At 39.1% G+C, this 25,811-nt stretch overlaps 1 protein-coding gene across 1 annotated transcript in view; it reads left to right on the top strand.

The window, feature by feature from the left end:
- SYNE1 (spectrin repeat containing nuclear envelope protein 1) overlaps positions 1-25,811 on the top strand; it is a 389,325-nt gene that overhangs the window by 230,985 nt on the left and 132,529 nt on the right. The window contains exons 78-88 of the mRNA XM_063443606.1: positions 1,132-1,350; positions 2,084-2,349; positions 3,421-3,586; positions 4,445-4,600; positions 10,414-10,566; positions 11,556-11,738; positions 13,687-13,824; positions 14,345-14,530; positions 16,230-16,352; positions 17,451-17,633; positions 18,048-18,191. Of these exons, the coding sequence (XP_063299676.1) occupies positions 1,132-1,350; positions 2,084-2,349; positions 3,421-3,586; positions 4,445-4,600; positions 10,414-10,566; positions 11,556-11,738; positions 13,687-13,824; positions 14,345-14,530; positions 16,230-16,352; positions 17,451-17,633; positions 18,048-18,191 (1,917 nt within the window). The remainder of the gene's footprint in view (positions 1-1,131; positions 1,351-2,083; positions 2,350-3,420; positions 3,587-4,444; positions 4,601-10,413; positions 10,567-11,555; positions 11,739-13,686; positions 13,825-14,344; positions 14,531-16,229; positions 16,353-17,450; positions 17,634-18,047; positions 18,192-25,811) is intronic.

The raw sequence follows: 25,811 nt of genomic DNA, 5'->3' as shown, positions 1-25,811 counted from the left end.
ATGTTTCATATAGGAATAGTTCTTGTGAAATGAAAGCCCTGTTTCTCCTGAACAAAGTGATATATAATAAGCGTGGGTGCACTTAATATGAAAGAGGTGAATTACGGTTGAACAGACATATAGCACAAATTCCAGTTTTTGTTTACATTTTGTTTTGATCACAACGTGCACAACTGGCTCAGTCCTTGAGGGGTTAAACAGTGCATTGTGGTTTGTTGACAAGTGACTTGCCAATGTGGGTGAAAACTGTCAGGTTGTAAACCGTTTCAAATGTTCTTTATTGTTCTTGTTTTCACCCGAATTTTCAAGTTGGTTATCAACTTCTCATTTGTCACTTTTTAGTGAATAGACTCCTCACTTTCCAGCTGGTAATTTGCCTCATTAAATTTTAATTGCATAGCTCCATTGAGAACCACAGAACATGACCTTAACATTCTCTACTTAAAAATATTATTTCACAGAAACAAACTTTTGGATAAACTTGCAGGATAGAGGTCTTGTGTCTAAAACATACCTTTCAATACGATAGCACCTTGCATTTCTGTGAAAAATAGCTTAGGATAGGCCAGCAGTCATGTCTGGGTCTGATATAAGAACCTGTGAAAATAATAAAAACTTTCCGCAATGTACCAGGAGCTTATAGTTAAAAAAGGGAAAAAAGAAAAGTAAAAATAAATAAATGGGGACGGTTACAACTGTCTAAAACCATATAGAACAGTATAAGTGAAATAATATGTGAATATACAACAGCCACAATTAGTAATAACATATACACCACTGTATCCACAGAAAAAGTCCTACATCTCAATGTCCTTTAATAAATAGGAGATTAATAATTGGGTTAGTGTCATTAATCTTAACTTACTGCTAACAATGTAACAGCCAAGATACATCAACTAGTGTTATTCTGCAAGCTGGAGTTCCTCAAGTCAAGCTGTTTATGATCTAGTAGCTTAATAAGATCCAAACAATCGTATGGTACATAGATCCTGGATGTCCCAATCAATTTAGACCACTATGCCAGGTCTTATATCCTCAGGTGTGACATGTCTGGGTTTAGGTAGAGGGTTATACTTTATCACTTGGTGGTTTAGAATGATTTATAATTTTGACATTTGTACCATTTTCCAGTCTATTCTATCCTTGGTAAACTCTTTTCATGAGAAGATAACAGCACTGGAAGAAAAGGCTACTGTGCTGGAGAAGCTGGGAAATAATGCTAGCAAGGCAGCTATAAGTAAATCCATGGCTACTGTGTGGCAGAGATGGACAAGGCTTCGTACCATTGCTCGAGAGCAAGAAAAAATACTGGAGGAGACTGTTGAAGAATGGAAAGAACTAGATATCAAGGTTTGATCTGTTAATATCCAAATGGCTAGCTGGTAACTAGAATGTATATAAGAACATACATAATTAATATTTCTTCCTTCCTTTTCCAATGATGTCATAAAAGTCAGGTCCCATAAAATAGTGGTTGTGCCAAACAATAAACGTGTGTGGGGCCAATCCTACAATGGACATGGAATCTCATGTTTTGGATGATGGAAGACAAGGAATGTGTAGGGCTAGACACTACCCTTCTCACCTGGAGATAGTCAGTGTGTCTCTGGAAACCCCCTGGAAATAATTACCATTTGCATTGCACTTGACAGTATTTTAAGCTATCACTCGGCATTATTCATTACTGTTTGTGAATGGTGGAATATATATATTTATAAAATATTTTACCAGGAAGGATATTTTGAGATGTCTCTCATTTTAAAGTATGTCCTGGGTCCACAAAACATTGCATTGATGAAAAAGGGTACAATAAAAATACAAAAACAATACTAATACACAATGTATACAAAATTTAACATAGAATCTCATCATTCTATCTTAAAGATCCAACATCTAATATATGTGGTGCTATTTTACAATGTACTGATGCACTAAACCATGTTATTGATAAAATTAAATGCATTGGACTAAATTTGAATACACGATTCCTCCATATAACTCAAACTTTAGACTTGAAGAGTCCATCTTTACTTGCATCAATGCTAACTTAATTTCATCTACATTTGTTGTATATAATGTGCAGATTCAGAAAGCCACTTTAGCAATTGACCAGCTGCAAGAACATCTGCCAGAAAGTTCAACAGAGAAGGCATCAAAGGCTGAACTGGTTGAGTTGTTGGAGAGCCATGATGCTTTTGTTAAAGAGTTGGAGATGGAGCTTTCTGCTGTTACCCTTCTACGACAGCATACTGTGAATAGGATCCTGCGAGATGCGGAGACAGAAACTGCTTCTCCAGAAGATTTGCCAGTGATGCAGGAAATTAAAGCAATGCAAGACAGATGTGCAAAGTAAGAAATAAGTACACTAAAAATATGAATTATCTGAGTGCCTACTGCATCATTTACAAGACAACAAGCTTCAGCCAATACTGACCACCTTTCAGCTCCATCTTTTTTTTTCTTTTTAGTTCTTTATTTTTAATAGCAAAAAGAAGTGCAATTTTGTGACAATGTATAGGCTTACGCAGAAGCCGCGGCATGAGCGCATATTTGTGCCAATGTATAGGCTTACGCAGAAGCCGCAAAAGAAGTACATACTTATGACAGTGCTTAGGCTTACGCAGAAGCCGTAGAACGTTTTCAAAAGGTTCAGTTATACAGAAGGGAAGAGTGATACCTTAAGACAAGATGTATGCTTACTAGCGCTTCTAGTCTCGTCAGCGGTTAATATGTCATCTTGTGTTTTGCTGAAACAACCCTACGTGGTTTGTTCAGCTCCATCTTTTAATTACAGAATAGAGCTGTAGTTATAGAAAGTAACACTTAGGAAGACGTTACACCCTGCATTGTTTTATAACCAGTTTTTTTTTTAACTAGTTGTGTCATTCTATTTTCTGGTCAATATTCCTCGTTGCTTGCCTACGACTATTTTGGGACTGTAGTAGATATGGCATCATAACCTGGGGCCTAGTTTTTAACATTGCACATTAAATGAGGGGAAAGGAATTAACTCTTTCCCTCCAGTAAGAACATATATCCTGCTCCTTACATAACAGAGCTGGACCCCCCCACTTGAAAGTTATGTAATGAAATGGATGGTCATGGCAGTGGAGGGGTCCCCATTATATTTAATTAATAGCAATTTTGCCATGCTACACTCCTTACTTTTATTTACAAAAGGCATTGGAATAATGGAATTCATATAAAATAATTGGGATACAGCTCTTGGTCATTTATGCATTAAACATGGCTATTGATGAGTAGAGCCCTAATGAGGCATTTTACAGTACTGTGTCTATGGTATATATGGCACTATTTCAGGGTAAACTTTTCCTCTTCTAAGGTAATTGTAGGTGATCCATGTACCTACTGTGTACTTCAGTGTAATGATTGTTTCTTTTCTGCAATTCATTTTTGAAGCATGCGCCAGAAAGTAAAGAAAAGTAGGAAGCTGGTAGAACAGGAACTTAAGGAACGTGAGGATGTTGAGAAAAATATTGGCATTATAAAGAACTGGATAAAGGACACCAAAGATACTTTACAAAATCCTGCCTCAGAAACAGGTGTACAGTTGGAGGAATTAAAGGTAAGATATCCTTGCATGATTCATTATGGTGTTAATAGATTATAAAGAGGTTCCATCCCCCCAAAAATCTAAAGTTTTAATTGAAGTGTGTATGAATGCACCAGTATAATAAGACCACATTGTAGCGATGTTCATTAACCTTCCAGCTGCAGATATATATTATGTTAAGTTCATATTGGTTGATATTTAAAAAAAAAATCCAAAAATGTGTCCACTGTCTAAATTTTCTAATTTTTGTTTTAAAAAATAGTCTGTGTATTAAAAGTAGTGCATCTTAACCAAACTATGGAGAGATTGCATTGGCTTCAATGAGTATTTAAAGCAATGTGGAGGAGCTGCATAGAAAAAAGAATTCCTATATGTATTTTCCATACTTTCATTAAGAGTTCATTGATGGAAATATAAATTAGATAACTTTTTCCAATTCACATTTGTTTTCTGATACATTTTGCAGTTCAGTTGTCAACGCAAAACAGAACTTCTGGTCTTCCCTCCCTCAAGTGTTGTCACTCCCTTGTCGGTGTTTCTCCAAGTCAATGGCACTACCATCCGCTCTACCTCTAAGGCTCACTGTCTATGTGTTCTCTTTGACTCCAACCTCTCCTTCACCCCTCATGTCCAATCAATTGCCAAATCCTGCTGCTTCCATCTCAAAAACATTGCGCCTGATACGCCTGATACGGCAAAGGTGCTTGTCCATGCTGCTGTCCTGTCTCGCCTTGACTACTTTAATCCGCTTCTTAGTGGTCTTGGTGTCTTAGTGGTCTTAGTGGTCTTAGTGTTAGACTTTCTATGTACCACATACTTTTCACATTTTTTTAATTCATCTTAAAAGTTGTGTTATTCCTTTTTTCCAAGGTCCTCCATGAGGAGTATCATATGTATCGGCAGAAAGTAGAGAAGATATCTGAAGAACAACAAAATAAATACCTGGAGATGTATACCATTTTACCTTCAGAGCTCTCCTTGCTTCTAGCAGAAGTGGCTTTAGCTTTAGCAAATATAAATGAAGAGGTAAGTCTGAAAGAAATTGCCATGTCAAACACCAAATTTGATTAAGGGCCAGTATTTTGGAATTCAGGTGTACGTATATGTATTTCCATTAGCGTGGATGATTATTTGTCCTTCTCTTCATTTACAGGCTTACTGACTAGGCTCAGAATTGTTAAAAGCTTAAACAGAGAATTGCAGTTTTTGGGATATTAAATTATCCAACATAGCATGACTTTTTGTTGGTCTAACATGTTAGATTCACTGGTCAGTTTCTGACAAATCTTGGTTCATTGAATAGCCCTGACAGAAAGTTTAACTTTTCATGGTGTGATATACATGATATGATAGACGTGAGTGGCGCTTATTCACCAAATTAAATACACATGTAGATAAATAGAGCTCCACCTTGTTTAAATTAAATACACATGTAGATAAATATAGCACCACCTTGTTTAAATTACAGATAAGGATGATGTTAATGTGTAGTTTCTAAACTGTCAAATGCATTTTATTAATTAATCAGGAGTTCTAAGAGTGCTATCACAAATAGTAGAAATGACTAGTGATATCCCGAACTGTTCGCTGGCGAATAGTTCCTGGCGAACATCGCTTGTTCGCGTTCGCCACGGATGACCCTGGCCTGTACCTCACAGTCAGCAGACACATTCCAGCCATTCAGCAGCAGTCCCTCCCTCCCAGACCCTCCCACCTCCTGGACAGCATCCATTTTACATTCATTGTGAAGCTGCATTCTTAGTGAGAGTAGGGACAGTGTAGCTGCTGCTGATTTGATAGGGAAATTGATAGCTAGGCTAGTGTATTCAGTGTCCACTACAGTCCTGAAGGACTCATCTGATCTCTGCTGTAAGGACAGCACCCCAAAAAGCCCTTTTTAGGGCTAGAACATCAGTCTGCTTTTTTTTTTTCTGTGTAATGTTATTGCAGTTGCCTGCCTGCCAGCCAGCCTGTGTGTCAGGCTCACAGCATATATTGTGCCCACTTTCCCAGTGCCACCACTCACTCACTGGTGTCACAATAGCTTGCATTTAAACAAAAAAAACCTTTTTGGACTGTAATATAATAGCAGTCAGTTTCCTTCACGAGTGTGCGTTTCAGGGCCTGCCCAGTGCCACCACTCACTCATATCTGGTGTCCCAATAGCTTGCATTTAATAAAAAATGAACTTATTGGACTGTAATATAATAGCAGTCAGTTTCCTTCACGAGTGTGCGTTTCAGGGCCTGCCAGGGCACAGTGTCACACCAGTGCCAATCATATCTGTTGTCACAGTAGCTTGCACGCATAGTACCACTAATCGAAAAAAAAATGACAGGCAGAGACAGGCCACCCTGCAGGGGCTGTCGTGGTCATGGTTCTGTGATTCCCTTTGGCCCTAGAATAATGCCCAGTGTTCAGAGGCCACGTACCCTGAACTTGAAAAGTTCTGAGGACATAGTTGACTGGCTAACACAGGACACCCAATCTTCTACAGCTTCCACTCAGAACCTCGACGCACCATCCTCCTCCAGCTTAGCTTCGGGCACCTCTCAAGTTACCACTCGGCCGCCTGCTGCCACCACCAACACTAGCACCACAGCCACTTCACTTGGTATGTCAGAGGAGTTATTTACACATCAGTTGGAAGAAATGAGTGATGCGCAACCATTATTGCCAGAGGATGTAGATAACAGGTATATGTCTCAGTCAGGCAGCATTACACACGTACGGTGTGATGATGATGATTTTGTACCCACTGCTGCTTCCTTTGCTGAGTTGTCAGATACAAGTGAAGCGGTTGATGATGACGATGCGTCCGTGGATGTCACGTGGGTGCCCGCTAGAAGAGAAGAAGAACAGGGGGAAAGTTCAGATTGGGAGACAGAGAGGAGGAGGAGGAGACGAGTTGGAAGCAGGGGGAGGTCGTCACAAGGAGCTAGTGGCACAGTCAGGCAGCATGCATTGGCACCCGGGGTCAGCCAGACAGCACGCCAATCAACGCATGCTGTTGCCACCACCAGAATGCCGTCATTGCAGAGCTCGGCAGTGTGGCGTTTCTTTTGTGTGTCTGCCTCTGACAACCGCGATGCCATTTGCAACCTGTGCCAAAAGAAACTGAGTCCTATCTGATGGCACATTAGATTGCACGCGCAGTGCTCCAAATTTGAAGTAGGAGGACCGACCAAGCATGTTTTTCCATCTCCCGCTTCTATACACGTCCCCTGATAGGGGATGTAACAGGGATTAAACTGATAAGAATAGTACTACTTAACACACCACTCCTATCTGGTGGCACATTAGATTGCACGCGCAGTGCCCCAAATTTGAAGTAGGAGGACAGACCAAGCATCTTTTTCCATCTCCCGCTTCCTAAAATCGATGCCTTATATACACGTCCACTGATAGGGGACTTAACAGGGATTAAACTGATAAGAATAGTACTACTTAACACACCACTCCTATCTGGTGGCACATTAGATTGCACGCGCAGTGCCCCAAATTTGAAGTAGGAGGACCGACCAAGCATGTTTTTCCATCTCCCGCTTCCTAAAATCGATGCCTTATATTCACGTCCCATGATAGGGGACATAACAGGGATTAAAATTATAGGAATAGTACTACTTAACACACCACTCCTATCTGGTGGCACATTAGATTGCACGCGCAGTGCCCCAAATTTGAAGTAGGAGGACCGACCAAGCATGTTTTCCATCTCCCGCTTCCTAAAATCGATGCCTTATATACACGTCCCCTGATAGGAGACGTAACAGGGATTAAACTGATAGGAATAGTACTACTTAACACAACACTCCTATCTGGTGGCACACTAGATTGCACGCGCTGTGCCCCAAATTTGAAGTAGGAGGACCGACCAAGCATGTTTTTCCATTTCCTGCTTCCTAAAATCGATGCCTTATATACACGTCCCCTGATAGGGGACGTAACAGGGATTAAACTGATAGGAATAGTACTACTTAACACACCTTATAATAACGCAGAGAGAGGCAATGCAGAGAGAGGAGTCTGAAGAAGAGTAGTCAGAGGAGGAAGGTGGCTTTGAGGAGGTGGAAGACCAAACACAGCAGGCGTCCCAGGGAGCTTGTTGTCACCTTTCGGGGACCCTTGGTGTTGTACGTGGCTGGGTGGAGGAAGAGACCTTCAATGACATCAGTGAGGACAAGGAACGGGACATGGCTAGCTTGGTATCCAACCTTGTGCAAATGGGGAGTTTGTGGTTGTGCAAATGGACTGTTTGCGGTTGTTTGCGGTGCGTTAAAAGGGGAGTTTGGTCTGTCACTGTGAAGCGGGCGTAACCCTTACACTACCTGATCGATACAACATCATACCTCATGTTTTAAAGCAGGTTATTCCAAACAATTTAGGAATGTTAAGTGATTTATGCCCTTTATGGATTAAAAACAGACTCTGCATCAACTGTGTAATTTTCCATGGGAGTTTTGCCATGGATCCCCCTCCAGCATGCCACAGTCCAGGTGTTAGTCCCCTTGAAACAACTTTTCCATCACTATTGTGGCCAGAAAGAGTCCCTGTGGGTTTTAAAATTCGCCTGCCCATTGAAGTCTATGGCGGTTCGCCCGTTCGCGAACATTTGCGGAAGTTCGCATTCGCCATTCGCGAACCGAAAATGTTATGTTCGCGACATCACTAGAAATGACAAATCCATCTGTGAACACGTGGTATCCCTGCACTTATTTTATTTTCTAGAGAATAGAAATAAATCATAGAGCAGCTTTATTAAATAAGCCTTAAATTACATACCAATTAATATATTTAGTTAAGCATTTTCTGTAAAATTATTTAATTATTATTTAATGGCTCCAAAACTGAATGCATCATCTTCAGTAACCAGGAGGTGAGTAGTATCTTTCCCTCATGGCCGGACTCGTTTTCTCCATCTCCGAGTCCTGCCACCAAGGTCATAGATCTGGGAGTCATTTTCGACTCCAGGTTGACACTGAAGCCCCAGATTAATCAGGTGGTAAGCTCTTGCCACTACCACCTGAAGCTTCTGAGGTCTATTTTTAGATTCATTACCCCCTCCGATCAAATCTCGGTGGTCAACGCCATCATCGGTAGCCGATTGGACTACTGCAATGCTCTGTACCTTGGACTGCCTCAGAACATCATACACAAGCTACAGTTGATACAGAACGCAGCTGCAAGGCTACTTACGGGTGTGGCCCGCAATGACCATATCACTCCATCATTAAGAGCCTTGCACTGGCTGCCCGTTCGTGAACGGGTTCTGTTTAAAAATGGTTGTTTGGTATATAAGGCAATCCATGGTATGGGACCAGACTACCTGAAGGATAAATTCACACGCTATGCTCCCAGTCGATCCTTGAGATCGGCTGATTTAGCCTTATTGAAGATTCCAAATTTTAAAAAGAAAAAGTGCGGAGGGAGAACGAGTGATGTTCAGGGAGCGCAATTTTGGAACTCCCTGCCTCTGACATTAAGACTTGAGAATGATCTACTGAAATTCCGCCGGAGCTTAAAAACTGTTTTATTTGCTCAGGCGTATGGGATGACATGAAATTTTTAACTTGGTTCAAATGTATGTGATTATAATGCTGTGGTTTTGCTGGATATTGTTTTGTCTGTTTTTATTGCTGGTATGCGCATCGAGACCCTATGGGTAATAAGACTGCGTTTTCTTAAGAATTTTTAATAAATAAATAAATAAATAAATGTTTTCAGTGAGCAAATACTATTGATGGAAATGTTGCTGTGCATACATTAATTGTTCATTAGTACTACATAGACGATGCTATAGATGTCTGCAGGATGGTTCTAGAGGAGATTGAACTCTAGGATTCAAATGCAGAGCATCCTATATCCTATTACCTGGTCATTATGTTAATGACAAATAACAAGAGAAAGCATGCTTGCTCTGTGTCAGGATACACTAATATGCCCAACATGCAGAACTTAAGTAACAAATAAAGAAAACTTAGAATGGCCGGATTTAACGTATAAAAGGAAAAACACAAGACAGGCTGAGGTCAAGAAAACAGATATAGCGTAAACGGTATGTAAGCCAAAGGTCAAGGAATATAGAAGTCAGAATAGTCAGGACACAGGCAAAGGTCAAGGGATATAGAGATCAGAATAGTCAGTAAGAAAGCCAAAGTCAAAATACACAAGAAACAATACCAGAAACGCGCTCTCAGATAACCAGAATGGAAACCACGACAGGGCACAGAGAAATGGACAAAAAATGTTTAAAGAGCCTAAGGTGCTCCTTGATTGGCTGCAGGAAGCATGTGACAGTGAATTTGTGCGTGTGATGGTTAGGCACTAGAAGGGTTTATTATGAACCCTAAAAGGTTCTAACTTGCAGCAGCCGATGTCTCTAATGTTTACAGACCCAGCCACTGTCTGTGAGGCTGGAGGACGTCGTAGGAGAGGTGCTTAATCGGCGGCATTCCCATTGCCACGTGGGAATGCTGCCACAACAGGATATGCCCGCTGGGTCCCAGCCACTCTCGGGCAGTAGCGGACCCGGGGGGCGGCATGACACTCTGCCACCTTAGAAGAATCTCCTTCTTCCTGTCTCAGAAAGGTAGACGAGGGGGGAATGTATCACTACTTTTCCCCCTGACCACCATGAAAAAATTCAGTAGGTGCTATGGAAAGGCATGCAAACATAATGCACATTAGCTTAACATTTTTTATAATCACCGCTCAGACGTGGACAGCTTTTTTCAACCCACAATGTCATCATTTTGTTTCATCAAATATTCAATGTATTATTTATGCATAGAACTATGTTATTGAACGCTGGGTGGCTGTTTCTGTCTTTCGTTATCCAGATCCAGATAAAGCAAAAGGAAGTACTGCAAAACCAAACACTGTACCAAGACTTTAACCATCAGATCAAAGAGATTGAAGATACACTCAGGATGTTATTATCAAAAGTGAAAGAAAAGACAAATAACGTACCCAAAATGAAACAAGATCACAAGGTGAGAAGGTTCATTCATATGAAACATATATCTCTCTAACATTTGACAAGCTTCTCTTCTAACTATGAGTCAATGTCATTGTATTTAATCAGCTCACTTGTGAGTATCTGGTTGTTAACTGTAAATTGGTAAAATGCTTCTAGTATGAATCTACTAGATTATAGCCAATTAAGGCATCTTAACCAGGTGTCTGATGTCATCAATTCTAAAAGGAAATCCCACTGCCCCACCAAAACAAATTACATTAAAATCACTGTTTAGTAAACATACCCCCAATGACAACATGCATGCATTTACCTATGAATTTTAAAAGTGGGGATATATCTAAAATCAGCTTGCAAAACATGCATTTATCTTGCCTGCAGTCTTTGCAAGTCCTTCACTTCTAACCCTGCCCAGACTTTCTGTGGCTGTCCAATCACGGACTTCCGAATACAGCTCAATGAGAAGTCTTTGCAAGGCAGGTTCTCTGAATAATTGCTGTCTGTTGAGTTTAGCTCCACTGAGGTGACCAGAAAGTAACACGACCAATTGTCTGATTGGCAGCTGGGGGAAGGAGGGGGTGTAACTCGGTTAGTTCATAAAAGTGTTAGTTTCTATTAAAATTTTAACTTTTGTAAAATAAAAAGAGATGACACTCTTCACACATAAAGCTTTTCAGCAAGCTGAAGTGCATTAGGGGTCTGGAGTGTCCCTTTAACTGGTGTCCACTGTCTAAGTTCTTCGCTATATTGGCTTTTTAATTTTTGGCCACATTCACTACATTCACATTCTGATTGGACTAAAACAAACTGCATAGTTCGCATATCATGTAAATATACCTTAAACATGGTAATTTTATTCCCTATCACCTTTTCCCAAAAAAAATTTTGTTATGTTAACAAACCATAAAAAAGAAATCACTGCTAACAATGTGTTGCCCAAAACACGGGCCACAGGCATACTCTTTCTTTATGGACAACTTATATTTTTACATGCCTCTAATTCAGATCGTATGTGAAGAGTTAGACAACTGCAACATAAAACTAGTGGAATTAGATGCAGCTGTGCAAGATTTTGCCGAGCAGAGTCCATTACTGGTCAAGCAACTGGTTGACAAAATAGTAATGTTAACTGAGCTACAGCAGCAAGCCAGCAGAGAGGCAGAACACAGAGCCAGCAAGCTAAAGCAGGTATAGTATAAATTTCAAATGATATTTTTAAAAACGTTTTTGTTATACTTGTATAAATTGGTTCTAATCCCAGACATGAGTCTCTGGTGTCACTTTTTATCTTTTTGTTTACTTTACAGATATCTGATATGTTAACCTTTACTCCAGAGTAAACTTTGAGCTTGTATACTTTCCTTTTTGAACTCTGTATATACTTTGCCTAGTATTAAAGAACACAGTTGTGCTCAAATGTTTGCATACCCTGGAAGAAATTGTGAAATTTTGGCATTGATTTTGACAATATTGCTGGTCATGCAAAAAAAAAATATATATTTTATTGAAGGATAGTGATCATATGAAGCCATTTATTATCACATAGTTGATTGGCTCCTTTTTCAATCATAATGATAATAGAAATCACCCAAATGGCCCTGATCAAAACTTTACATACCCTTGAATGTTTGACCTTGTTACAGACACACAAAGTGGCACAAGTTAAAATTGCAATTAAAGGTTAATTGGCTTTTTAAATTGCAATTAGTGTCTGTGTATAAATAGTCAATGAGTTTGGTAGCTCTCATGTAGATGCACTGAGCAGGCTAGATATTGAGCCATGGGGAGCAGAAAAGAACTGTCAAAAGACCTGCGTAACAAGGTAATGGAACTTTATAAATATGCAAAAGGATATAAAATGATAGCCAAAGCACTGAAAATGCTGTACCGTTCAAACACTTATTAAGAAGTTGAAAATTAGGGGCTCTCTTGATACCAAGCCAAGGTCAGGTAGACCAAGAAAGATTTCAGCCACAAATGCCAGAAGAATTGTTCATGATACAAAGAAAAATCCACAGGTAACCTCAGGAGAAATACAGGCTGAAAAAAGACGGTGTGGTTGTTTCAAGAAGCCACAGAACAGAAATAAGATGCATAGTCCAGTTGCCAGAAAGAACTTTTTTCTTGCGCCAAAGCCACAAAAAAGCCCGGTTACAATATGCCTGACAACACCTTGACACGCCCGGCACACTGTAATTGTGGTGATGAGACCAAAAATAAGCGCTATGTTTGAAGAGGGGTCAACAAGGCTAAGAGTGAAAAAAACTCTGTGAAGCACGGTGGAGGATTACTGATGTTTTGCGGTGTGTGAACTCTAGAGGCACAGGGAATATTGTGAAAATTGACGGCAAGATGAATGCAGCATGTTATCAGAAAATACTGGCAATTTGCATTCTCCTGCACGAAGGCTGCAAGCTTTAGAACAGGGGTCATTTTTTCTTTGTTGCCATGTTTTGTTTTATTATTGTGTCATTTTGTTCTCATAACCTGCACTTAAATATGAATCCCATAAGAAATGTATTTTGCCTGCTCACTCATGTTTTCTTTAAAAATGATACAAATATTACCAATTCTCCAAGGGTATGCAGACTTTTGAGCACAAATGTATATGATTTCCACAAGGATACATTTGTAAACCAAGGACATTTTGTCAATTTGGGTAATTTTTCATCTCCAAACTCAGGTGTAGTCTTTCCTGATTTTGTTTTCTTGGGGGTATTGTTGACATTACATCATTATAGTAAATAATGCCTTCGAGTAATACCAATATTAATATAGTAATAGACTTGGTTAAATATTTGTTCATGGGGCCAAACTTAGAGGTCATTTTGGTTGCAACAATGTTGGTGATGTTAATCCATACAAAGGTTGAATTGCATACAGAGTATATGGACTATATTATATTATTATATTGTAAAAATGCCAGAACTGGAGAATATTTTAATTTTCATTGGGACACTCTTACAAGGAACTGACATAATTAAAGAAATGGTAATGGAAAACTGACATAAATGGAAAGACATAAAGAGACATTGACAAAAAGGATGCCAGATGATATACGGAGGGAGTATTAATAAATCTGTTCTGACATGTTTGGGTTTTTATTCACACTATTCATTTTTTGTTTTGTTTTTAGGCTGTGGTCCATCTGGAAGAATACAATGAAATGTTGGAGTTTATACTGAGATGGATAGAAAAAGCCAAAATTCTAGTAAATGGCCACATTGCATGGAGTTCTGCAAGTCAGCTTCGTGATCAATCTTTGGCTCACCAGGTAAATTAGTAATAGTTGATATAGTCAGCAATAAGCTCATTGTTGTTGTCCTTATGTTTGTCTTGAGTCTATTTCGAGTTAGAACATCACCAGACTTGCTGGTGTATGGCATATGTATTATTTACCATGTAAGCCAACATAAAGAAGGTTTATTTACTGTGCGGTTTTAAAGTGAATTTCAAATGACTTAGAGATATTTTTTCTACTTCAGCAATTTTGACCTTTCGTTTGAAAATCACTTTAGATTTGCTTTGAATTCTCACTTTAGTAAGTCAACTCTAGGCCTAAACTGTTTTTCAAAATAATCCCATTTGCAACCAGTTTCCCAAGCATGACAGCAGTCAAAGTAGCACTTATTGTTTATCATGCAATGTTTGTGGTTGCTTTTGGCTGCTATTACTTCTGTGTAACGTGCACAATGGTTTGTTTTGGTATTTTGTCCGGGAGGAAAGGAGCATGTTAATTTTGCCTTTACATGTTACAATAAAACTGCTAATTGCTTCACTATTCCAATAATTAGACTATGTTGGACGAATCAAGAGACATCCACAGCGACCTGGACTCCATGAATGAAAAGATTGACTATCTGGCGTGTGTATTTAACACTGAAGATATGACTCAGCAAGTGTCGGAACTTGGGCGGCAGACAGAAGAACTACAGTTAGCAATTAGACATCGTCTACAGAACCTTCAGGATGCAGCTAAGGTAAAATTGGTTATACTTTAGACATGTTAAGAACGGTTTGACAGGTGAAGATGCATACGCTTTTGTAGAAATAATATGTATGATTGCAGACATTTTAATGACTGTCAGTAGAATAAATTCAAAATGTATACACGATTGTGTCAATATACTAAGCTGCCCAATAAGCCATGCTACTTCTACAATTAATTATGCTATAAAGGCTGTTTTCATTTGCTATCATGGCTTGCAGGGTAGCTTCTGAGAGCAGAGAACCATTGTTTTCCCAGTGTAAATGTAGAGGTGTAACAATGCTGGGAAAAGAACAGTCATAATCCTGTGAATTATAGCTGCAAACAGTGACAATGTGTCACTCTTTGTAACTCTAAATAGCAAAAACAGTAAAAAAAAAAACATATGCTGAGATTGTTGAGACCCCAGCATGTATACACATCAATAGTAACCTTTTCATTGCTGCATTTGAGAGCACCACAATGCCCTGCTCTTTCTTGTGGCACTAAAATCGAAAACAAACTAATAAAGTAATACATGCTGAGCCTATGAGACCCACAGGAAGTAATTAGAGGGAGCATATCAGCTTCCTCACACCGAGAGAGCCAATTGGATCTCTCTAACACAGCTAAATAGATAATAGTCTAGCCGGTGAGATAGCTAGGCAGGGTTGACTCAGCCCTTCATCCTTCCGAGGTAGATAAAATGAGTACCATTAAATTGGGTAATAGTAACATCCTTTGGATGTTGGGCAAAAGTAGCATCCCTAGGGTGTACTTGGAAACCAGAGTAATCTGAATGTACCTTTTCTGGTTAAATACTTTGTTATTGTGATTACAAACTTCATAAACCTAGTCAGAGAGACTGGGCATCTTCTTGCCCTTAAATGTGTAATAGATATCTCTAAAGTGATCCCCCCAAAATTACTCTACCCACTTCCTTCACACTGATAGTTAACATGTACTAGATAGAGGTTAAGGCTACCCAGATGCCAACAAGAAGGTTTACACAATGTAAAATATACAGCAGTATTAGAGATGCTGCTACCCCCCAACACAGTGGCTCCTACAGTGGGTACTCATAGACACAAAAAAAAAGGAGGGAAGTGTTCCAGTAAATCGCGCATCAAGTGCCACCACATTTATTCAAGAACAGGGGCTTGTTGCCCGAAAATGTATTTGTATTTTATTGTTTGGATATATTGGAGCGCTTCCCTCCTTTTTTATTTTTGTGACACTGATAGTTAATAGTAAGGAGGGCCCAAATATTCTAAGCTTAGTCTTTGATTAAATCTATACTTAACTGTTAGAGACTTAATTGTCTTCAATTGTAGATTATTTTGTTATTTATTTATTTATTTTTGGCTACCTAATGCGTTCAAAAAAACCTGACCAGCAGTGATCTAGGTAAAGATGTGTGTCCATGGAGGGTTTGAAGTGTTGTTCCGTGTTTAAAATGTCCCTGTGGAAACAAAAAGATAACTACATTGTAATGTTTTTGATTCCAGTGCTGTACATTGGAGTCAGAATTATATAATTATTAGTAGTATTAGTAAGGCATCAACTTTGAACATATATTCATAATTTTTATGCCATCCTTTGATTATTTTGATGATAGTTTACAACCCCTTTTACTTTCTAAAGGGTATTCATTATGTATTAGAAGAGTTTAGCCGAATCACATTATTAATGTCTTTACATTGTATATCCAGGATATGAAGAACTTTGAGACTGAATTAAGAGCTCTACAAACAGCACTTGAACAAGCCCAGACAACCTTAACCTCTCCAGAACTCGGGCGCTTAAGTCTTAAGGAACAGCTTTCTCACAGACAGGTAATGTGTGCTTAAATGAGTTAACACTTTGAAAGGGGAACTGCCACTTTCTGGAATTTATACCATTGGATCAAACATTGTAAATCACCTATAAGTTGCGTTAACCTTTTTTTGCATGTGTTTCTTTTAAATATATTAAAGATTTAGCAAATGACATTATAATTCAATGCAGACAAAGCAAAGCCTGAGCAACCATTGCAAATGAAGAGGAGAGACAGAAACAAAGACTCAGGGGAGATTTATCAAAATACAACGGGTGCTATTTTGGCTCCAAGTACTAAATGTTGTGAGGCATTATATCAGTTTCCAATTGTGATTGGTCCTCATTCAGTACTTTACCTCAGTATAGCACCTAAGATGGAGGGGCACAATTGCAGTATAAAATATTGTGAGCTTCTACATTTAATTTTATTTTCCACACCTCGCATTTACATGTAAATTAAATATAGGGATACATAAACATAATATTAAATAAACATAATGTGTAAAAAAAAAAAAAAAAAAAAAAAAAAAACCACAGCAAAGTACAGCATAGCAATTTTCTTCTGTTTTTTTTTTTTTTTTTAACTGTTTTTAGGATTAAGTATAGTATCTAAAGGCTTCATAACTTTCAAAGACTGGAAAGTAATGCCCAATGGGATTTTTGTTAATTTGAGGAAAGGTAGTTATATACACTATAGTCCTCACTATGCTGCTTTCTCCATTCATTATCTACTGGTTATCCCGTTGCAACAATGTTAAATAAATGTACACCTAGGTTCCATCAGCCCATTGCACCGGCTGTCCTTAGACTAGAGCAAAAGAGATGCTTAATTTAGGTAACCTAGAGAATATATCACATAAATTATTTTATCTATCATTGTTTATTTTTATAACAGACTAGGAAAGGTAGTTATGAAAGGCTACTCTGTAATACATGTCAGTTAGTTAGTAAGTCAACTGTTTCACCTCAGAAGAGAGAACTTGTTTAAAGAAAGTTTTATTGCTATGTCATCATTTCATTCAGAATGAAAGGAGTCCTGGTAAAAGTGTGTCAAAATTCAGTATACTGATATTAGTATTGTTAATTCCAGTAGTAAGATCTATTCAATTTTGCAGCATCTTCTGTCCAAAATGGAGTCTCTGAAACCAAAGGTGCAAGCTGTCCAGGCTTGCCAAAGTGCCTTAAGAATCCCAGAAGAAGTCGTTACCAGCCTCCCTATATGCCGAACAGCCCTCAGGCTGCAAGAAGAGACCAGCCGTCTGCAGCACACAACCATCCAACAGTGTAACATTATGCAGGCAAGTACACTGAGCTGAGATGTGCATTATTACAGGAATTTAACATTTTACTATGCAATATTGCAGATATTACAATTATATATATATATATATATATCTCAAATATAAACAAACCAACATTCGTCCTATACCTAGTCTTATCCTGGGGCTTGCTAAGTAATTTCACTGTACACACTAACTATAACATTCAAGCACTCTTTGAGTATTTAAAAAATAATAAATATGTTAAATAATGTGCCTAATGTGCCTATGGGGAGTTTACTTTTTTCTGTCATGATAATATTAATTAATTATTATTTTTTTATTAATGATAAAGCACAGATCACACTCTTTTTGGTTCCAAAAATGTTTCTGGTTTTGTGAAGGTATGCCTTGCTGCTTTACATCCCTGTTTGTACCTTTTTCTATGACTAGGAGGCGGTGGTGCAGTATGAGCAATATGAGCAGGAGATGAAACACATACAGCAACTTATCGAGGAGGCACATCGTGAGTTGCAAGATGCAAAAGTCACAACCAGTAATATCCAAGAGCTGCAGTTTCAGATCAAGAGGCACGAGGTAAACTGTAAATTACATTCTTTATATATAGACATATGACAGGTTGAGTGTCTATGATATTTATGAGCAGAGATGAAGTCTGTGTGTGTGTGTTTGCTTGTGTGTCTGCGTGTGTGTGTGAGTGTATGTGTGTAAATGTTTTGTTTTTATTTTGATTCTTCTAAATGAAACTTTAAGACTGATAAGATGTGTCCTTTGCAAGTGTGCATATGTGAAGTACGAATATTATATATCACTTTGACAGGGCTGTTCATAGCGATTTTTAAAATTTTTGTTTGAAATAGCTGACTTGGTACATTTTCTATGACAGTTGGGATTTCAGTATGGCTACTTTGGGCTGACAATTGAAATTCACTTGATGGTGAACGTAATAGTTAAATTGAGATGATTTAGAAACCAAAGTTAAACAAAATAAACCATTCTAGATCTAAATCAGATTATTTTTCCATCACCATTAGCCACCCCTTGAAGTAATGAGGGTGCACATGAACAAAGCATATCAGGAAGATGATTCGTACCATGATATTCCATATGATCGTGAACATGCTGATTGTTTTATATATATATATATATATATATATATATATATATATATATATATAATATAAAGGTTCATTCTCTCAACATCTGCTAAACACAATGGAAGAAAGTGTGCCAAATGTATCTGCCCACGGATATTTATATGCTGTACCCCTTTTTTTGTTACATATACTCTTGGTACATGACAGGTATGTCTCAAGTTGCCAATTAGACTGCTCTTCTATTTATCATCTCTTCTGCAAACCCTTCTCTTGAATGGGACTTCACACTACAAATGCATTTAAGGTCTACAGTATCCCTGTGACAGTTTAATCTGTCACAGGGATACTGTAGACCTTAAATGCATTTTACAATTCCGCTTAGGACACCGTACTAAATGTATTCATGTGGTCTTTGCTGTGGTTAGTAAATTGTTCTTACACATGTGGATCACCCACAATGTTCCTGGTAAAAATGTAACTTTCCCATGCTTTCTGAGTAGACGGGATAGAATCCATGTCACATAAACACGAAAAAACAACATATTTGTTTAAGACTTTGTAAGCCTATATCAACTCTTTAGATTGGGACACAAGTAAAACCTTAAAAAAAATATTGGAATACACAACTAGTACCTACACAAAGTTTTGGATTGGGCAACCATCTATCATTTAATGAACACATAGTTCACACCATCTTGGAGGGGTGGTTGGGGAATCCTTTTATTTCTATTATGTAATAAAATTCAAGCCATTGATTTCTGGAAAAACGCTCAGTTGGTAAATTCCCTGACTTCAAAGCCTGTTCAAAAATGCAAGGTCACGGGTTCAAATCCCAGCAGGATCAACTCAGCCCTTCATCCTTCTGAGGTCGATAAAATGAGTACCATCAATTGGATAATAATAACATCTATTACTATTCAACTGGCGATTTGGTTATTTCCTAGAGCTTGTGCTGAAAAAGGTGCTTTATAAATACTTCAGGCATACCCCGCTTTACATACACTCACTTTAAGTACACTCGCGAGTATAGACATACCCACGAGTGTACGTAGAGGTGCCTCGCGAGTACAGACATTCCCGCGCCTCTTCTGTCCGCGAGTGAACAGGAAATGGAAGGTTCTATTCTCGTCCGGAGCAGCTCAGTTCAGTATCTTTCCAATTTATGTTTTTATTAGAGTTTGTATATTCATGGTATAGCTTTGCCATAATATACATGTGATAGTAAGATTTAAGCATCAGTAAAATTACAACAACAACTCAAAATTTTCTGTGCTATAGTATAACGGGTGTCGACATGACTAAGTCTACATTTAACGTCAGATTATAGTAATAATAACAGACAGCTGTTGGGGATGCATTTGAAAAGGTTTAAGTGGAGATTAGGTGAGTGTTCAGGCGGTGTCGGCTCTTGCGCTATTTGCGCCCCAGCTGGTCATCCCTGCGGGGTCCGAGGGCATGCGTGCAGCTACTGTGTGGTGAGGTTTGAGAATGTCTCTTGGTCAGTTTCGATATGTACATATGTTTCACCGGACCCAGATTACTATTGGGAGTACGCTGCGACACTGTGTCTTTTTCTTTGGAGTCTGGCCCGTCAGGATCTGGAAGGTGCAGCTGGCAAAGGAATTCCTTTTGGTCGTCTTTAGATGTCAGGGTGAGCGTCTGGTTTCCCCGTGGTACCTCCAGGGATCCATCTGCTCCCCACCTGTATCTGACTCCAGCGTCTCGTAGCTGTTTGGCCGCTGGTGCTAGCTGCCTCCTTTCCGCAAGTACTGCGAATGGCAAGTCCCCATAAAGGGCCACCGTGCTGCCTTCCATTTGCACAGTGCCCAGGTCTCTTGAACGGGACATAATTGCGGAGCGGGTCACCATGTCCTTTGTGACCACTATGGTGTCTCTGGTTGCGTTTTCGGGAGCCGTTGCAGCCTTCCGGATACGAAATGCTGATACTATGGCTGTGGGATCAGTGCCTCCTTTAAGGCCCATTGTAGTCAATAGGCGGTGGATGTAGGGTAGTAATTGCTCTCCTTCTATATTGTCCGGTATCCCCCTGAGGCGTATATTCCGCCTTCTGTGTCGAGTTTCCATTGTAGTAATAGTCCGAGTGAGTTTCTGGACCTGTGAGGAGAGGGTCAGCATTGTGTCTTGGTAGTTTTGTGACTGCTGGTCCCTCGCGCTTTCTCTAGTTTCCAGTGCTGTGAGCCTTTGCTGGATGTCCCCCACCTCTTTCTGTGTGCTTAGTATATCAGCCTTCCACACCTCTCTCATTTCTTGTAAGAGGTCCCTAATGTCTCTTTTTGTGACAGGGGATGATTCTGCCTCTGATTCTGTGTCAGGGCATGGGGGTTCAGACTCTGCTGTGGGTGAAGTAAGGCTTTCCCTTTCATCCCTTTCATCCTGGGAATCCTCCTCCTCGCTGCTGTTTACTGCGGCCGCCATCTTGGCGGCTGCCTGTGGAGTAGGCCTTGAAAACGATAGCCTAATGTCGGACATTTTGGGTGTCTCTGGCTGGCGATTTTTTTTATTTTTTCGCCCCATTTGTGTCTCTGTGCGGGTGGCGTGTGTGTGTGGCCGAATTCGGGAGCCGGTTGTCGGGTAAGTGCTTACTTTTGTTTATGCCGGTACGGAGCTCCACACATTCACGTCTGTTTCTCTCGGCAGTCGGCCACGCCCCCCAGTTCAGTATCTTTGGGGTAAGAACTTTTCACACCTTCTGACATGGCATAGGTGAATCATCTCAAATGTATAATGTCTACTCCTAGCTGAACATATATATACACTGTGTGCAGAATTATTAGGCAAATGAGTATTTTGACCACATCATCCTCTTTATGCATGTTGTCTTACTCCAAGCTGTATAGGCTCGAAAGCCTACTACCAATTAAGCATATTAGGTGATGTGCATCTCTGTAATGAAAAGGGGTGTGGTCTAATGACATCAACACCCTATATCAGGTGTGCATAATTATTAGGCAACTTCCTTTCCTTTGGCAAAATGGGTCAAAAGAAGGACTTGACAGGCTCAGAAAAGTCAAAAATAGTGAGATATCTTGCAGAGGGATGCAGCACTCTTAAAATTGCAAAGCTTCTGAAGCGTGATCATCAAACAATCAAGCGTTTCATTCAAAATAGTCAACAGGGTCGCAAGAAGCATGTGGAGAAACCAAGGCGCAAAATAACTGCCCATGAACTGAGAAAAGTCAAGCGTGCAGCTGCCAAGATGCCACTTGCCACCAGTTTGGCCATATTTCAGAGCTGCAACATCACTGGAGTGCCCAAAAGCACAAGGTGTGCAATACTCAGAGACATGGCCAAGGTAAGAAAGGCTGAAAGACGACCACCACTGAACAAGACACACAAGCTGAAACGTCAAGACTGGGCCAAGAAATATTTCAAGACTGATTTTTCTAAGATTTTATGGACTGATGAAATGAGAGTGAGTCTTGATGGGCCAGATGGATGGATTGGTAAAGGGCAGAGAGCTACAGTCCGACTCAGATGCCAGCAAGGTGGAGGTGGAGTACTGGTTTGGGCTGGTATCATCAAAGATGAGCTTGTGGGGCCTTTTCGGGTTGAGGATGGAGTCAAGCTCAACTCCCAGTTTCTGGAAGACACCTTCTTCAAGCAGTGGTACAGGAAGAAGTCTGCATCCTTCAAGAAAAACATGATTTTCATGCAGGACAATGCTCCATCACACGCGTCCAAGTACTCCACAGCGTGGCTGGCAAGAAAGGGTATAAAAGAAGAAAATCTAATGACATGGCCTCCTTGTTCACCTGATCTGAACCCCATTGAGAACCTGTGGTCCATCATCAAATGTGAGATTTACAAGGAGGGAAAACAGTACACCTCTCTGAACAGTGTCTGGGAGGCTGTGGTTGCTGCTGCACGCAATGTTGATGGTGAACAGATCAAAACACTGACAGAATCCATGGATGGCAGGCTTTTGAGTGTCCTTGCAAAGAAAGGTGGCTATATTGGTCACTGATTTGTTTTTGTTATGTTTTTGAATGTCAGAAATGTATATTTGTGAATGTTGAGATGTTATATTGGTTTCACTGGTAAAAATAAATAATTGAAATGGGTATATATTTGTTTATTGTTAAGTTGCCTAATAATTATGCACAGTAATAGTCACCTGCACACACAGATATCCCCCTAAAATAGCTATAACTAAAAACAAACTAAAAACTACTTCCAAAAATATTCAGCTTTGATATTAATGAGTTTTTTGGGTTCATTGAGAACATGGTTGTTGTTCAATAATAAAATTAATCCTCAAAAATACAACTTGCCTAATAATTCTGCACTCCCTGTATATATATATATATTTTCTGCCCCTACATTGTCCATATTCTGCAACCGGCGCCATCCAGTGAAAGGGTTTACCCTGCCATTTTCTATAACTATGATTTAGCAGCTTAGCTGCATTAGCCGCAATTCTGAGGATTCAAAGTTAAACCATAAATGTCTAAAGTGATGTGTATTGACAGAAAATGGCCCAGTGGGCAGGTTTATTTTACTTTTCCTCCCAGTTTAAGGTTGTCAGATGAGTAAAACATTAAAGATAAATGGTACAATCTGGAATGAGATTTTTTTTTTTTTTACTGTTTGTTTTAACTGAATAAAAGCCCACTGGAAATCACTAAATAAATCACTGGAAATCTGCAGTTGCAGTATCAGTAATGCCTGTAAATGACTATTGCAATGCAGTACATTCATTGGGAAGTGAAAAAAGGTATTGCTTCACTTTAAGTTCATTTTCGTTTTACATACATGCTCTGGTCCCATTGTGTACTCAAAAGTGGGGTATGCCTGTAGTTATTATTATTAAATAGCAAGACTGCATAGAGCATGCAATAACTTGTGATTGGTGAAGTAGCTCAGAACTTTTCACTTTGCAGTCTTTGAAACATGTCTTTAACCCCTTAAGGACCAAACTTCTGGAATAAAAGGGAATCATGACATGTCATGTGTCCTTAAGGGGTTAAACCATGTGCCACGCCATGCTTAAGGTTAACTGGGAAATCTTTTGTAATTTTTTTTTCTGCACAAATGTAAAAATGATAGCATAAATTATTGACAGTTTTAAAAATGCTATATAGTGGTACAAAGCCTACTTATGATGATAGAGCGATTTTACTAATTTAAAGGGTTTCATGGTAGGTACATTTGTAAATTTTCCTGGTACAGCTGTGATTGTTAGATGTTCCCAAGAGATCCGGTATTATAACAGCTAATTGACACCACGTTCTCTGTACCTGCATCGGTGCAGTTTTATTTTAGTTTCCTGGGATATTAAGCATTTGTTTATACTGGTAGTGAATTCATAACATTGAAACAAAAATCTGAGAAATGCACCTAGAAAAAATATCTTTCCTAAGTGAAAGGGTTAAACTGTCTTACAAATGTAAATCCATGCAGTTCTTGACAGAGGAAACAAATAAACCACTAACCTTCGAGCCTGGACCAGAATGTAAACATTTTGGGAAATAACAGAATTAGATAAAAAAAAAAATAATTTCAGTATTTTAGCATTTTGTCCCATTCTTGCAAATATGGTTTGGGGTAATTTATGTTGCTGAAAAAAAAATAATCTTTATTCCAATTCAAAGTGCACAATTTAGACTTTAACAAAGTGCAACCACACTGGCCCCAACTAAAAACATGCTATGAGCTATGAGGATATCGGATCACTTACTCCTGAAGCCATGAACTGAATGAAAGAGAGTTTGAAAGAATAAACTTTTACCACTAGCTTTATAAGCCATGAGCATGTACAGTACTAAAATAAATGTAAAATAAATAATAATAATAATAATAATAATAATAATAATAATAATAATAATAAACAAGTAGTGGGATTAGTGATACATTATAACCAGGATCACAAATTTACTGTGCACGTGTTTAGAGCAGGGTGCCCAAAAGGTAGATGCCCAGATGTTGTAGAACTACAACTCCCATAATGCTTTGCATGCCCTTAGAATGCCTTTGATGATGAAGCTTCATGGAAGCTGTGGTTTTAAAACATCTGTGGATCTTCCTTTTGGGCACCCCTGGTTTAGAAGTTAAAGTGTAGGAGCACTGCTAGAGAGTACATAAGTGTGCAGCAGATACAGGGTTAACAGTACAAGCTTGGCAATTTGGACAAGGTGTGTGAGTGCATGTATATCAAAACTGCTACCACATGTCGGATACAGTAATTGAGTATGGAGTGGGTTCACATTCTTTTTCCCTTAAATCAGTAGTTAAATTAGTCTTCAGTTTAGTTGTTTGTAGAAATAGTACATTTCAGCTGAATTACAGGAACTGGATTCCTGGCCATTTTTTATTTTTCGGTCTGAATATGCTGCTGTGAATCTGTGCTTTGTCAAATAACCTTTCAAAGAATTGCTGCCATGTATGAGGAAGAAATTAAAGCAACAACAAAAATGATTAACCCTTCAACCTCCACACTCAAAGTCCTCTACAAGAGCAAAAAAAAAAAAAAAAAAAGAGACAAGACACCAGAGTCAAAACTTCCCTGTGACCTTTATTCCACCATTGCAGTGGATGGAGCTATGGATTTGGCCCACTTCCAGTTTGATGGTGGAGAGACCTCACTGAAAAAATGACTACTTTTGTGTTGATGCTCTTCTTTTATTGTTTGCTGTGATAGAAACAGAGTTTTTATAGTGCCCGGAGAGGTAGACAAATGCCATGCACTGCAGCGGGGACACCAAATGACTGTACTGATGACAATGTTCAGTAAGGAAATAATTATGTTTAAATGTGTTAAGATGCTCACAAATAATAAACTAATAAAGCCTGCATCTTCCAATCTGGCACTTTAGGGGTTAACAGCAATACAGGGTTGCACACATCTGAAGGTTTCTATGCTAGTCATTGTGTTGTGTCCTCTCTTTGTTCTGATTCTGGCAGAGAGCTGAGCTTTACATATTCTACAGTTGCAGTCATCACATGACCTCATTGTGGAAACTGAGATATCTACCATCAGGGAGGGGGGTTAAAAACATTACTGTCACATAAAATGCACATGACCTTGGCAATTATTATGCACCTCTGTAACAAAACATGGTTACTTTAAGAAAATCTGCCT

This window comes from Pelobates fuscus, chromosome 2 (genome assembly GCF_036172605.1).
Source record: "Pelobates fuscus isolate aPelFus1 chromosome 2, aPelFus1.pri, whole genome shotgun sequence".
NCBI lineage: Eukaryota > Metazoa > Chordata > Amphibia > Anura > Pelobatidae > Pelobates > Pelobates fuscus.
Note: the sequence above shows the minus strand (reverse complement) of the source record. Positions and strands in the feature narration are given on the sequence as shown.